Source organism: Pantherophis guttatus, chromosome 4 (assembly GCF_059756535.1).
Source record: "Pantherophis guttatus breed Tessera chromosome 4, ASM5975653v1, whole genome shotgun sequence".
Classification (NCBI taxonomy): Eukaryota; Metazoa; Chordata; class Lepidosauria; order Squamata; family Colubridae; genus Pantherophis; species Pantherophis guttatus.
The window spans coordinates 111,429,570-111,442,570 of record NC_142066.1 but is presented as its reverse complement, the minus strand read 5'-3'; the positions used below and the strand labels follow the sequence as shown (position 1 = coordinate 111,442,570).

Below are 13,001 nucleotides of genomic sequence, written 5' to 3'. Positions count from 1 at the left end.
TAACAATTACATCACTTTTCGTTTCGTTTTGTTTTTCATTTTGTAGACAAAGCATGACAAATTAATTGCCTTGTCTACAATGATAAAGCTAGACTAGCTAGAAGTTGTTCATACAGTTTCCACCTCAATTCATTGTTCATTATAGTCCTCTTTAGTACTTCTTTCTTCACCAGCAATTACACATCTAAAGGAAAAGGAATGCGGGCATTTATATATAATTTCAAAAGGACTTCTTTTTCTTCTTTTCAATCCAACAGAATGTTGAAATGAAAAAGGCTTAGGACATTTGTGTTGCTGTCAGCAAGATGCCTCTCCAAAAGCTTAACTGAGAGGGACTAAATTTGGTATAGTGGGAGGAGCAAAAATAATTTTTAAAAATTCCAGAAAGAAATTCCTTCATACTTACCTATGGAAAAAAACATCTGGGCAGTTACCTACTGCTTCATTCTAAATCCTCCCTCCTGTTGTTCCTTTCATAGAACATATGTGGCCTGTCTTGTGCTTCCCACAAACCCAGAGATAAAATACAAAGGTAAAGCAGACACCACATATAGCAGAAGAAATTCCTGATGTTTCTTTTGGCCACTACTGCTAAAGGAATTGGAAAGAATTCCAGCATGCTCTGCATGCTTATCCTATTTTGTTATAGGGTCACTTATTGACTATTCAAAGTTACAATCTACGTAAAAAGGAGAATTTATGACCCAGATCCAAGTTCTGACAGTTGCCCTCCCTTCTCCCCTGGGCAGTGAAATACCGTATTTTTCGGAGTATAAGACACTTTGGAGTATAAGAGGCACATTAGTTTTTGGGGAGGAAAACAAGGAAAAAAATTCTGCCTCTGCCTACCAGCATCCATCAATATTCATCAGGCTAGCTTCCTTGCAGAAAACAGCAAACAGCCTGCAGGGCCGGATTTAGATGAAAAGAGGCCCTAGGCTATTCCACTTATGAGGCCCTTTCACCAGTGGTGGGATTCAATTTTTTTAACAACAGGTTCTGTGGGCGTGGCTTAGTTGGGGGTATGGCTTGGCAATCATGTGACTGGGTGGGCGTGGCTAGCTCGTCATGTGACCGGGTGGGCGTGGCTATGTGCATACACTTTTTTCAGAGGGCTGAAAAAAGTCATTTCTGACTGGGCCTCGCACTTTTGACCGGTCCTCACACTTATGACCATCCTCACATTTATGCCCGTGCAGCTTTCTTAACAACCATGTCACTCATTTCACAACTGCTTCTCTTCACCATGGTAACAAGATAGGGCAAAAACATAAAATGTGAGGACAGTCGTAAGTTCGAGGACTGGTCAAAAGTGCGAGGACCAGTCAGAAATAACTTTTTCAGCTCTCTGAGTAGTCCATATGCACAAAAGGATACAGCAATAGAGAGGGATGAAGGAAGGGAAATTAGAGTAGGAGGGAGGGTAAGAGAGGGAGGAAGAGAGGAGGAGAAGGAGAAAGGAAGAGGAAGTAGGGAGAAGAAGAGGGGGAGGAAGAGAAAGTAAGGAGGAAAGAAAAGAGAGAGGCGGTAGGTTTGAGGAGAAAGATTGCTGTACAATAAAAAAGATGAAAGGGAAGAAAGCCAACCCCAAACAAATATAAAGATATTAAGATAAAGAATGAATTGTTAAACTTTAAAGAATAAAAGAGAACAAATATGAATAAATAACAATAATTAGAAACACACATACAAACATACAATGTATTTTCTTTGAACAGAGTATTTGGCCGGTTCACAAATTTAAACAGTGTTTAGTCATTTCAGTTAAATTTACAATTTCTATATTTCCTTTTTGCCATATTTATTCCTCATCTATTTTTGTCAAAAACCAATATTACCCTTCATCCTCATCTCTAATCTTAATCAAATTCAATTTTTCCCTTCTATTCTATATTATACCCCTTCCCATTGTCATCTATTTTTATATCCATCCTCACATTGGTTAATTATGTAATATTAGTTGTTTAATATAAATTCAACATTTTAATATAAATCAATTAGTTATATAACTACCTTTTTTGTAAATTAATCAATATGAACATGAATATTCCAATTATTTCCATGCAATCCAATTTCTTACAAATCCATTAATTATATTTACCAATAATAAACCAAATAATTTCCCCCATATATTCCTCCAAACCGCAACTTAACCATTTCTGCTTTCAGAAATATACAATTCATTGTATCTCAATTATTACAATTCCCTAGTTAAATAGAGCTTTTTTTCTTTTCCTCTTTTTCCCTAAATTTCCCATTGTTTGCACCTACCTTTTTTGGTGAGGAAAAAGAAAAGAATTCTGCCTGCCTAATTTTCTAACCTTGCAGCAACAGCAAAGCATTTTCAGTTTCGTTTCTCAGCATAGCTAGGGGAAAAAAATCAGCACTCTTTGCAAGGAAGCAGAAGAGCCCTGAGCAAAACAGCTGAGACAAATCAGCTGAGAGCCGGGAGGCCAATTAGCCTATGCTGAAGCTCCCTGGGCCAATAAAATTACAAAAAAAACACAGAACACTTTGTTAAATTGCTGGCTCCCCCGCCCCTCGCCCACCACTATTTATTGGCAATAAATAGTGGTGCGGAGGGGCGGGGCAAGCCAGCAATTTAACAAAGGGTTCGGCTGCACCACTGGCTCTAGGGCGGCCCTTTGAAGCCCCGCAGCAAGAATTTGAAGGTTTTTTTTCCTCTAGCCATCGGAGGCAGCAATAGATTGGGAGTGGGCGGGATAAGCGAACGGCCGGCGATCCAACAGAGCAGAGAGTGAGGGTGAGTGAAGGCGTGGAAGCTGCTTTCTCCATCCTGCTCTCTTGCGTCCAGAGCCGGTGGGGAACCACATGGCAGCCCACGTGGATCCCAGGCAGCGGAACTCAGGCTAGGGAAGGGGTGGGCAATTGTGGCTCTTTTACAACCTGTGGCCTTCAACTCTCAGAATTCCTGAGACAGCTTGGTTGTCTCAGGAATTCTGGAAGTTGAAGTCTACAGGTTGTAAAAGAGCCACAATTGCCCACCTCTGGCTACGGTAGGCTGGCGCCGCACGGGTGGGAGGCAAGGGGCAGGCGAGCCAGCAATTTAACAAAGGGTTTGGCCGAACCCCCTAGAATCCCCAGAATCCCACCACTGTGTAGGCCCCTCTTGATCTTGAGGCCTTAGGCTGAAGCCTAGTTAGCCTATAGGAAAATCCGGCCCTGACAGCCTGTCAGCTTCAGCAGCCTGATTCAGCACGAGCAGCTAATTGGCGTTTGGATTGGCCTCCCGGAATACCACCAATCAGCTGTTCCAGGCTGTGGGGATCGCCACAGCCTATCACCATCTACGCATGTTGCATTTTTGGCCTAACACTCTGTTTTAGACCTGTTCCAGGCTGCTGGGATCGCCACAGCATATCGCTGCCGATCGCTGCTTCTGCCTGTAGAGTTTTCAGCCTCTGCACATCCCGTTTTTGGCCTTTGCACATTGTATCTTCGGCCAGTTCCAGGCAGTGGGGATTGACCGAAAATGCCATGTACAGAGGCCAAAAATGGGGCATGCAGAGGCTGAAAACGTGATATGTGAGGCCAGAAATGCAACGTGCGAAGACAGTGATTAGCAGCAATGTGCTGTGACAATCCCAGCAGCCTGGAACAGTGAAAAGTCCAAAAACATGACGTGTGAAGGCCAAACACGCAATGTGCAGTGGCGGCAATCGGCGGTGATATGCTGTGGCTATCCCATCAGCCTGGAACAGGTCTAAAACAGAGCGTGCAGAGGCTGAAAATGCAATGCACGGAGGCCAAAAACGCAATACATGGAGGCTGTGATTGGCAGCAATGTGCTGTGGTGATCCCGGCAGCCTGGAACAGGTCTAAAATGGAGCATGTGGAGGCCGAAAACACGACATGCGGAGGCTGAAAACAGTCAAAGGTTGGGGGCTGGTGGGTGGGCAGGGCTTTGGCAACATTCAGTGTATAAGACACACCACAATTTTCACTCACTTTTATGGGTGAGGAAGTGCGTCTTATACTCCAAAAAGTATAGTACTTTAGATGCTCAGCAACTCAGTTTGCCAGCATCTCAGCATCCCATGATCCCGTGATCATGGTTTTACGACAGTTTGCCAAAAACCAGGACTTTTCAGCAAAACTGCATTCATACTAAACAGTGGGTTCACACGACCACCATGCTCACTTAATGACCTCTACAAAAAGATTGTGAACAGTCATGTGACCAATCTTTTTTACAATTGTTACAATTTACCTTTGTAATGGGCAGGCTCCATTATGGTTGTAATTTGACAACTAATCTTAGAATAAATTATGTACAGCAATTTGGCTGAGGACTCTTGCTGGCTGTCCATTAGCATGATAACTCCAAATACAGTAAAAGTGGAGCACATCTGATGTGCTGGGATGAATGAGCAATAGAAAGGTTGAGTTTTTTAAAAATGGAACAGATCCAGCTGGGGCTGAGGGGAAAAAAAATCTTTTAAAACCCAACTCAGCTCAAAGGAAGAAGCAGTTGGGCAGAAATTCAGAATGTTGCCAATTGCTCCATTATTTACTCCTCCCCCCATTTATCAGAAAATCTAGAGTGAAGCTGCTCTTAAGGAGTTGGAAAGAATTCCAGAAACCATTCTTGACATATTCCCTACCATATTTTTCTCCCCTATATCGCCTATCTCAATTCAATAACCCTTTACCTACCCACATCCCACTTCATCCATATCAATAAAATGTTGTACTTCCAGATAGGAACTCTCTAATGCTATCCAACAGACATTTGTGGAAATTAAAACATGTTTATTTTCTTTTTGTCTTCCCTGAACCTGCCTTCTTCCCTATATAGCCTGAATAGGATTACTTCAGCTTGTTCATAAGGCTGACAATATACTACAAGCAGTCCCACAGGTATATCGTAATAATGTGTCACACATGCACATTCATAATACTGTATATATGCTTTAATGTAAAGGTCTTGAATGACAACATCTAAATAAACTTCAGCTTCTGAGATTTGCAACATAGAATGGTATAATTCCAATCTACGGACCTTTGAAGGAATAAATTGTTAAATCTATTTTGTAACTCTATATTGGCAAACTTTTAGTTTAAAAGAACCAATGATGAAGGAACACTCTAAGGAAATGTTATTGACAGAAATGAAGTATTTTAAAAACACACACATAGTGTAACTTTTTCAGACTTTTTATCATCTAGATCAGGCCTGTGCAACGAGCTTATACTAGCCTGGTTGTTTGTTTTTTTTTTGTTTTTTTTTAAAGTAATAGATTTATAGCCACCAAGGTCAGTTCCAGGCTTCTGCCCTTCCACTAGCTACAAAACAACCAAACCATGTTTTTCTTTGCACCCTACAAGGATTTTTAGTTTATCAATGCAGCCCTTTCTTCTTGACAGTTATGTATATCTAATCTAGATGTAGAAAGACAAACTTGGCTCTCTAGGTATCCTGGATCACTGAGGAAAATCCAGATCTCTTTTTGAATCATTTCCACCCTATTAAATTGAAAAATAAATAAATATAAATGAAGCAAATTAAAATGCACAATTTTATACACATTCATTCAGAAGGAAGTTTCACTGAGCTCAGTGATATTTATACATAAATCAATGGATATAGCCCCAAATCTAAGAAATAAAGGAAGAATTTATTTAACCAACAAACCAAATTTTGGAATAATGAACTTGAAAATCCTGTCCTGAAAATGAACAGCAGGTTGTTCTAAAACCAGTCTCTTTTGATCTTAAAAAGTGAGCATTATAATAAGGAAAAAGTGTGCAAGATGGATAGGTTACAATTTGTTGCTGCTGCAGTTTTAATTGGAATTGGAACATTGGCTCACATGGTTTGGGCTTTCCTCCCCATTGTCGTATTTAAGTCTGAAATTCAATATGTATATTACAATATATCAGATATCCCTGGTTTAAATATTTGGCCTCGTTCAGAGGCAGATTCACCTTCTGGTTTAATAGGAATAGAATAGAATAGATCAGCAACAGACATCACTGTTTACAATATATTAAAAATTAGTACTTACATTAATAGTGGATAATAACATCCCTGTTAAGAAAATACATGTTCTCAAACAGTTAGGGTCACTCCCTAGTTTATGTAAGTGGAGAGCTGATAAATATGTGAGTAAATATAATTTTCCAAAAATTGTTAAAGATATCTCCAAAAAATTGGCACAAGCTGACAGCTATAATTCTGTAACCAATTTTTTTCTTACAGATATTGCAGCAATATAGAATTTTGCCACTGCACACGTGATAGCCGGGTTTGAGTCCTGGAGGAGAAAACTTACATAAAAATGGTCTGCCCTCTCTGGCAATCTCTCTAATTAGGGGAGACTATGCACTGACCTATAAACTCTGTATAACCTCACGGTACAATAAAACATATGAAATATCTTCGAGTTCTCCTTTTCCACATATGCATACCCGTTCTGCTATTGGTGTTCTCTTATATCTGCCCTGGAGGAGTGCTGCGGGGAGAATGTTAAATCTGGCTCTGAAAAAAGCTATTCTTTGTTTTGGGAAGATCATGTCATTTAGATATCTTGCAGATTCCCATATACCCTGTTTGATTCTGACCCTACTGTGGAGAAGCAACCTATTTAGTTCTTCTTGGAACTCCATGTCCTTCATTCTATTGATTACTACTTACTTTGCTTGGTCAAAGCCTAAGGACATTAAGAATACCAGTGAGAGCCCATAAGAGCCCAGCTTATGGTCTATCGCCTGTTTCCAGGGGGAGGGGAAGTTATCAGTCAACACTAGCGGGGACAGTCCCTCTGGAAAGAAATGCATTTTTAGCCAATGAATTATCATCATTTCCAGGCCCTTACCTTAATTTGAGGCATGCCTGTCTCAATTCTTAACTGAGCATTTGAAGTTCCTTTGGGTGCAGCTAAGATGATTCACAGGAATTTGGTTTGTATGGTTTCTAGCGAGTCTTTCTTTGCAAGGATTCCTGATTGTGCCCCATATCGAATTTGCGCCAATGTTTTGGCCTCAAAAAGTTTTAAGGCAGCAGGTACTAATTGACCTCCACCTATGTAAAAGAAATGTTTAATTGCATTTGAGGACCTATAGGCTTCTTGCAATGTATGATCCAGGTGTGCCTTCCATGTCCCTTGCAAGTGGAAAATCACCCCAAGGTATCTAAATGTCCTAACATGTTCTAAACTATGCCCTTCTATTTTCCAGGAGCATTGGCTAGCTCTTTTAGCAAAAACTAAAATGTTTGATTTATCGAAGTTTAGGACCAACTTATTCTGTCTACAATATCCAAGTGTTGCCGTAATTGCTCTCTTCAGTCCTATGGGAGTTTGTGAAATAATAGCAGCATCGTCGGCATATAGGAGAATCGGAATTTATAGGAGGATGTAAATCAGGGTTCTGTAAGAGATCAATCGGGGTGAATATAGAAGTTAAAAAGGAAGGGGCACAGGATGCAATCCTGCCGTAATAGGGGTAGGCTGCAGGAAACAGCTGGACTCCATATGAAAGAAATGTTGCAGCGAATCAAATTACACAAGTGTTTAAAAGCCATTTGGAGTGCTGACTTCTCTCCTTTTACTGCATCCACACAAAATAGAGCAATATTGCTTTTCTTAACTATGTAGTGCCTCCTCAGACTTAAAGCAAATTCTAAATGGCTGTTAGAAAAAAACTTTTAACTGTGAGCAGTTTCACAGTAGAACCAATTACTAAAGAGACTTCCCATAATTGAGTATGTTCACAGGAAGCAAGACAGCCATCTGTTTGACAGGCTTAAAATCGGATTCTTACATTGAGCAAGGAGTTGAACTTGATGAACTAAATGATTCTTTCCAGTTCTAGGATTCTAAGGTGCTAAAGAAGTGAAATTGAAAGATGCTGGTGACTTGGTATGAACACACTAAATTTTCTGCAGTTAAAGATATTCCAACTTGCTTCAATTTGGCTTTCAGTGTTAAATCAGAATGTTATGTCATTTTTATTTTACACAAACAGAAACCTTTAAGGAAAGAAATGGATGCATTAATGCATCTACTCTATTGGTTCTTGCTAGCATGCCTTTTGAATGGCCTTTCCTGTTCTAGGCTGAATTGATACTGCAATCCTATTCATGTTGACTCAGAAATAAGTAGAAAGAAGAGCAAAGCCAGTGCTTTCTTTCTTCACTAACAAGAATGCGGAGCCTGCTGATATGCGAGAAACTTCAGCCATTTATATATCTAATTAATATACCATCACATCACTTATTTCTTAGAAATAGCACATCAGTGTAACAGTTTAAAGGCAGAAAAAAACAAATGAAGATTTTTTTTGGACTCATAGGCTTCTCAGTAATACATCAAAAAATAACTGATTTTGTTTCAGTCTGTTGCCAATTTCAGACATGTTCATAATAATCCCAGAATAGTATCTATAATACTACAGAGTTCCCCATCATAAGGTAATGATGTTACTCAATGTGATTCAACATTATGGATATATCTGAGAAGATAAGATCCAAGTGAGAAAAATGAGATAATGTGGGTGTTAATAAACATTTTACTAAGATGACATGTTTTTAACAGTTTAAACAATCGAGCACTATCATTTTTTTATAATGCAATGGTGCCAGAATCTACAGCTTGCCATCAACAAGTCTGGCTGGATTGTGACTACAATTTCTTAATGATAGCTCTGCATTGTCCGAAGAACCAGGAACTTAAATGGTTACCAATTGCTTTATTTAAAATAAGCAAAAAAGTGAAAACAAGCACTCTCACAAGTGAAAACAAGCATCCTCACTACCACCACTAAAACGATGAAGTTAAAGTTGCATATTAAGTGAAAGGAAAAGAATATGAGTTCCAAATGATACAGGTATAGAAAAACAGAAATTTGTGTAAGTCAAATTCCTGGAGAAGATAGTTGGAGAATAGACCTATTGCCTGCAAAGCAGGGGGCAGGGAGGAACTGCCTGTGAAAGAAAGTAATTTAAAAATCTGACTCTTTCCAATATTGTGTGTTACTTGGATACTTCCTTCTCCCCCCAAGTTTTACTGTTCCTAAATTCTTACAGGTAAAGGGGGGGGGAGAGAATCCCAGCTGTTAGGAATGTAAGTGTGGGGTGGGGGCCTCTGCTTGCCTTCCCTGTCAGACAGGTCTCCTTTTAAAGTGACATTTCTCATTGTGTCATTCATACCGCTGTTGTCATTATCACTATTATATAGTCCTCTGAAGAGTGGCCTGTCAAAGTGTGAAGTGTTACCCGTTTGCTCGAGGCAAGGGGAGATTCACCTCACAATCATGGGGATGGTGGTAGTATCCCCTTTTTCTCGATGCTCATCTAAAAATCTTCAGGGTGCAGGGTGCAGAACCATGTCCCAGGAGAAACACTCTTGGGATGGGGCAGTGGGTGCCTCTTTAGATATTGACCCCTGCCCATTGATAAGTAGTACGCGTGTTTGTGTGCTTGTGTGTACGTTCGTGTGTGTGTGTGTGTAGTACTATGTGTGGCACCGGTTGGCTGGATGCCCTCCCTGCTTGGCGGGGGGGGGGAAGGGGGGAGGGGGGGCTGAGCCAGGCAGGGAAGCCATTGCCTGTTTAATAGTTGCTGTTGCAGCACTTCCGCTTCTCTCCCTGCGAGAGACACACGAGTGGCCAGGCCCAGCCGCACCGAGGAGGAGCAGCCAGACACAAAGGGAGAGGTATGGGGAATGGGCACCCCCATCGCCACGATCAGACACAGCTCCCTTTTCCTGGGTCACGGCTTGGTCCGGACAAGCTCTGAGGGGAAGACGAGGGAAAGCGAGCCGGTGGGGCTTTGTGGTTGACCGGGGAATGTGAGAGATGGGAGAACGATGTGGATTGGTAAAGGAGATCGGGGGAATGGAGGAAGGAAAGGATTTGGGGTGATCCTTTCTGGGGCTGTCAGATATCGCCCCCAGCACAGCTGGCCCTTCGACTGAGCCACAAGAGGCCGGCAGTGGCAAGAGGGGTGCCTCGATGTGCAGCTCACCACTACTCTCCCCCCCCCAATGTCCTGCTTGTGAATGGAGGCGAAAGATGGGTTGGAGAGGGGGGGGGAAATTGGAGGGGGAGAGGGCTGAAGTGAAAGAAGGGGGTCTCCGGATTGAGAAGCGGGCAGCAGGAAATGGGAGGGGGTTTCAGCAGACAGTGAAAAGATCTGCGGGCAGGGAGTCCCGTTGGAGAAGCTTTTTAAATTGTAGATACCCAAATACCCCTACACACGCCTTTAGAAATTCCAGTCGCCTTTAACACACAAATGGTGGGCGAAAGCTACAAATCTCCCTCCCCCACACATACCTCTTTTCTGATCAATCCTCCCTCCACTCTAAATTAGTAGTCATTGATAATACACTTCCTGAGAAGTATTATGTTCTCTTGGGGTTCCAAGTTTCCTTTCTTATCTCTTAAATTATCATCCTATTACCTTTACTTTTGATCAGCCTTTCTTACTACAGTCCTCTTCCCAAATGGGAAATTCTTCTTTCTGCCTAAGCTTGTAAATAAGGATTCCCCTGCTTTCTCAGCAACATTTTCTTATGCTTAATAAGAAGTGAATTACTGTTGATAGTGTCTTCGCCATGTACCTGTGTCTTGGGAGTGAATATTTGGGAGAGGGGTCTTGGTAAATTTCATTAAAAAAATTGCAGGAGGAGACTTTAAGGAAATTATTTAGACTCAGTTTCCCCTTCCTTCCTCCCTTCCCTTCCTCCCTCTGACCTATGTCAACCTCATTTTCTTTCTCCCCTCCCTCCTTTCTAGAGATGGAAGGAGCATTAAATGTTCTTGAAGCAGAAGAGGGGGGAAGGATTACTTCTTTTTCCTCTTTTAATCCAATCCCTGAAATGGGAAAAGAAAATGTTTCCCAAGAGTTAGAATCTTGAGACTTGTACCTATAGAGACAGTCAGTCAGTCACATACACACATGCACGCGCGCGCGCGCACACACACACACACACATGCAGCTTATTAGTAATTCTCAGTTTCCCTCCCTGTTCCTTGTGGTATTTCTTCTCCAGGTTTGGGTGGAGCTATAGTGGGGGGGAGCTATGTCGGATGACGATTCAAGGGCTAGCACCAGCTCTTCTTCATCTTCATCCTCCAACCAACAGACTGAGAAAGAGACAAACACACCTAAGAAGAAAGAAAGTAAAGTCAACATGAGTAAAAATTCCAAGCTCCTTTCCACCAGCGCAAAAAGGTGAGATGGTCTTTTATCTATAACCTTTATCTCCTGCCTTTTAAAATGTGGTTTTACTCTTTTCAATATCCCTGTTTCACTCCTCTTTGTGAAAGATAATAACTTTTCCAAATCAAAATTGCCTTTCCTTTAAAGGTGCATTATTTTCCTGATAACTTTCCTCTTGGCATTTGTCTATATTACTGATATTGACAGTGAGAAAAGTTGAAAGCATGTGACTTGAAACGAAGACTGTAAATTCCTGCCTTGCTGCTAACTTAGTACATAACCCTGAGGAAGACATTACATTTCTTCACCTATCCAAATATGTAGATTATAACAATAGTCTTCACATAAGGAATGTAAAGGTTTTTTTATGTTTGATAACTGCTTTAAGCTAATTTGTTTTTTATAAAAGGGGAATTCTGCTTTTTATTATAATCTGCACTTCAATTAACAAATTATATTTTTCAAATCAATTTGAATTCAATACATGCTTTCATGGAAAATATGCCCTGCTTCATTGACAAGACTTGTCAATGTCAATTACAACTGCAAATATTTATATTGTACACTTTCATGGTTATGATCCTTATATATGTTTGCTCTTTGAGTGGAATTTGAAGCAGAATTTTCAACCAAGTTGCCTAATAGAGCTAGTTCTCTGTATCTTGTTTCTATTATTATTATGACAACAGAAACAATAAAAATAAAAGAAGCAGATTTTCTTTAGGAATTTATATAGAGAAGAATAGATCTGTGTCTTGTTTGGGGAAGGAAAAGAAGGAATATTTTGTGCCTCTTTGTCTACTGTTTTTAATTTAAGTGATAAAAATATTGATTAGGAAATATCAGGAAATGTTGACTGGCTCCTGTTTTGTAAATCTATGCAATTTTCTTTCAATTCTGTTAATAGGGAAACTAAAAAGCAGTTCAAACTAACTCCACAAAATAATGCGAACCTTTGTTCTTTATTGTCATAGGATTCAAAAGGAATTGGCTGATATCACCTTAGATCCACCTCCCAACTGCAGGTATGTATTGATACTTCTCTTTTTAACCTGAATTATATATTACAAGTGTGGAAATTACAATGCCATCCTATATTTTCTCCCATGTCCTGTTGTTAATGTTTAAGTAAGAAATGTCATCTGATGGCATTATATTATATTTCCAACTTTCATCCAATTTGTGCTGGTTGTGGGTTAGCAGGGAAAGGCAGAGTACAAAGGCATCACATCTCATATTATTATTTATCATTAAAAGAATTTGAGGTCACAGTGCTCAATCACATTGCTATATAGAGGATTTTCAAAAATACTATTTTTGGTTCTGAACACCAGCACCAAAAAACTTTTTTGAAGAGTTGGACTGTGTAAAATGGTTCTTTATGAACTTTGAAATTCAGGATGTGAGTTCAGATGTGAATTTTGTTATGAAAAATTGCATATAAAGCACATTTGCATATAGAGCACATTTCCTTTTTGTTACTTTCTGTCTTTTACTTTCATAAATATTTTTAATATTGTTGTTACTGAGATTTGGGAATAAAGAGGAAATACCCTTTCTATCTCTGTGCACAATAATAATGTGTGTTACAGTAGTGTAATTTTAAGGTAGTCAGTTTTGTACCTTAAATCCCTGTATAATCTGTAAATAGCATATCTTGGGGTATGTTGTCTTTTATAAACCAGCTCTGAGCTGTCTTTTAAAAGATTTAAACAGTTTTGGAAAGTGTCTGCTATCTCTTAATGTTTTTAACTCCTTGCATTTAGTTAGGAAGTAGTAAAATCTTTTGTTCTGAAGAGAAGGGTGAGTAGATTTC

General features: G+C 40.0%; 1 protein-coding gene across 6 annotated transcripts in view; it reads left to right on the top strand.

Annotated features, from left to right (window-relative positions):
* Positions 1-9,523: 9,523 nt before the first annotated feature.
* LOC117656007 (ubiquitin-conjugating enzyme E2 E1) overlaps positions 9,524-13,001 on the top strand; it is a 71,412-nt gene continuing 67,934 nt past the window's right edge. Inside the window, exons 1-3 of one of the 6 annotated variants that reach the window (XM_034403943.3) lie at positions 9,524-9,677; positions 11,109-11,197; positions 12,160-12,210. In XM_034403943.3, coding sequence (XP_034259834.1) covers positions 11,157-11,197; positions 12,160-12,210 — 92 coding nt within the window. In that variant the 5' untranslated portion in view covers positions 9,524-9,677; positions 11,109-11,156. Of the gene's footprint in view, positions 9,841-11,015; positions 11,198-12,159; positions 12,211-13,001 lie in introns of all 6 variants that reach the window. The other 5 variants (XM_034403941.3, XM_087892567.1, XM_034403940.2 and 2 more) reach the window with 5 other exon arrangements.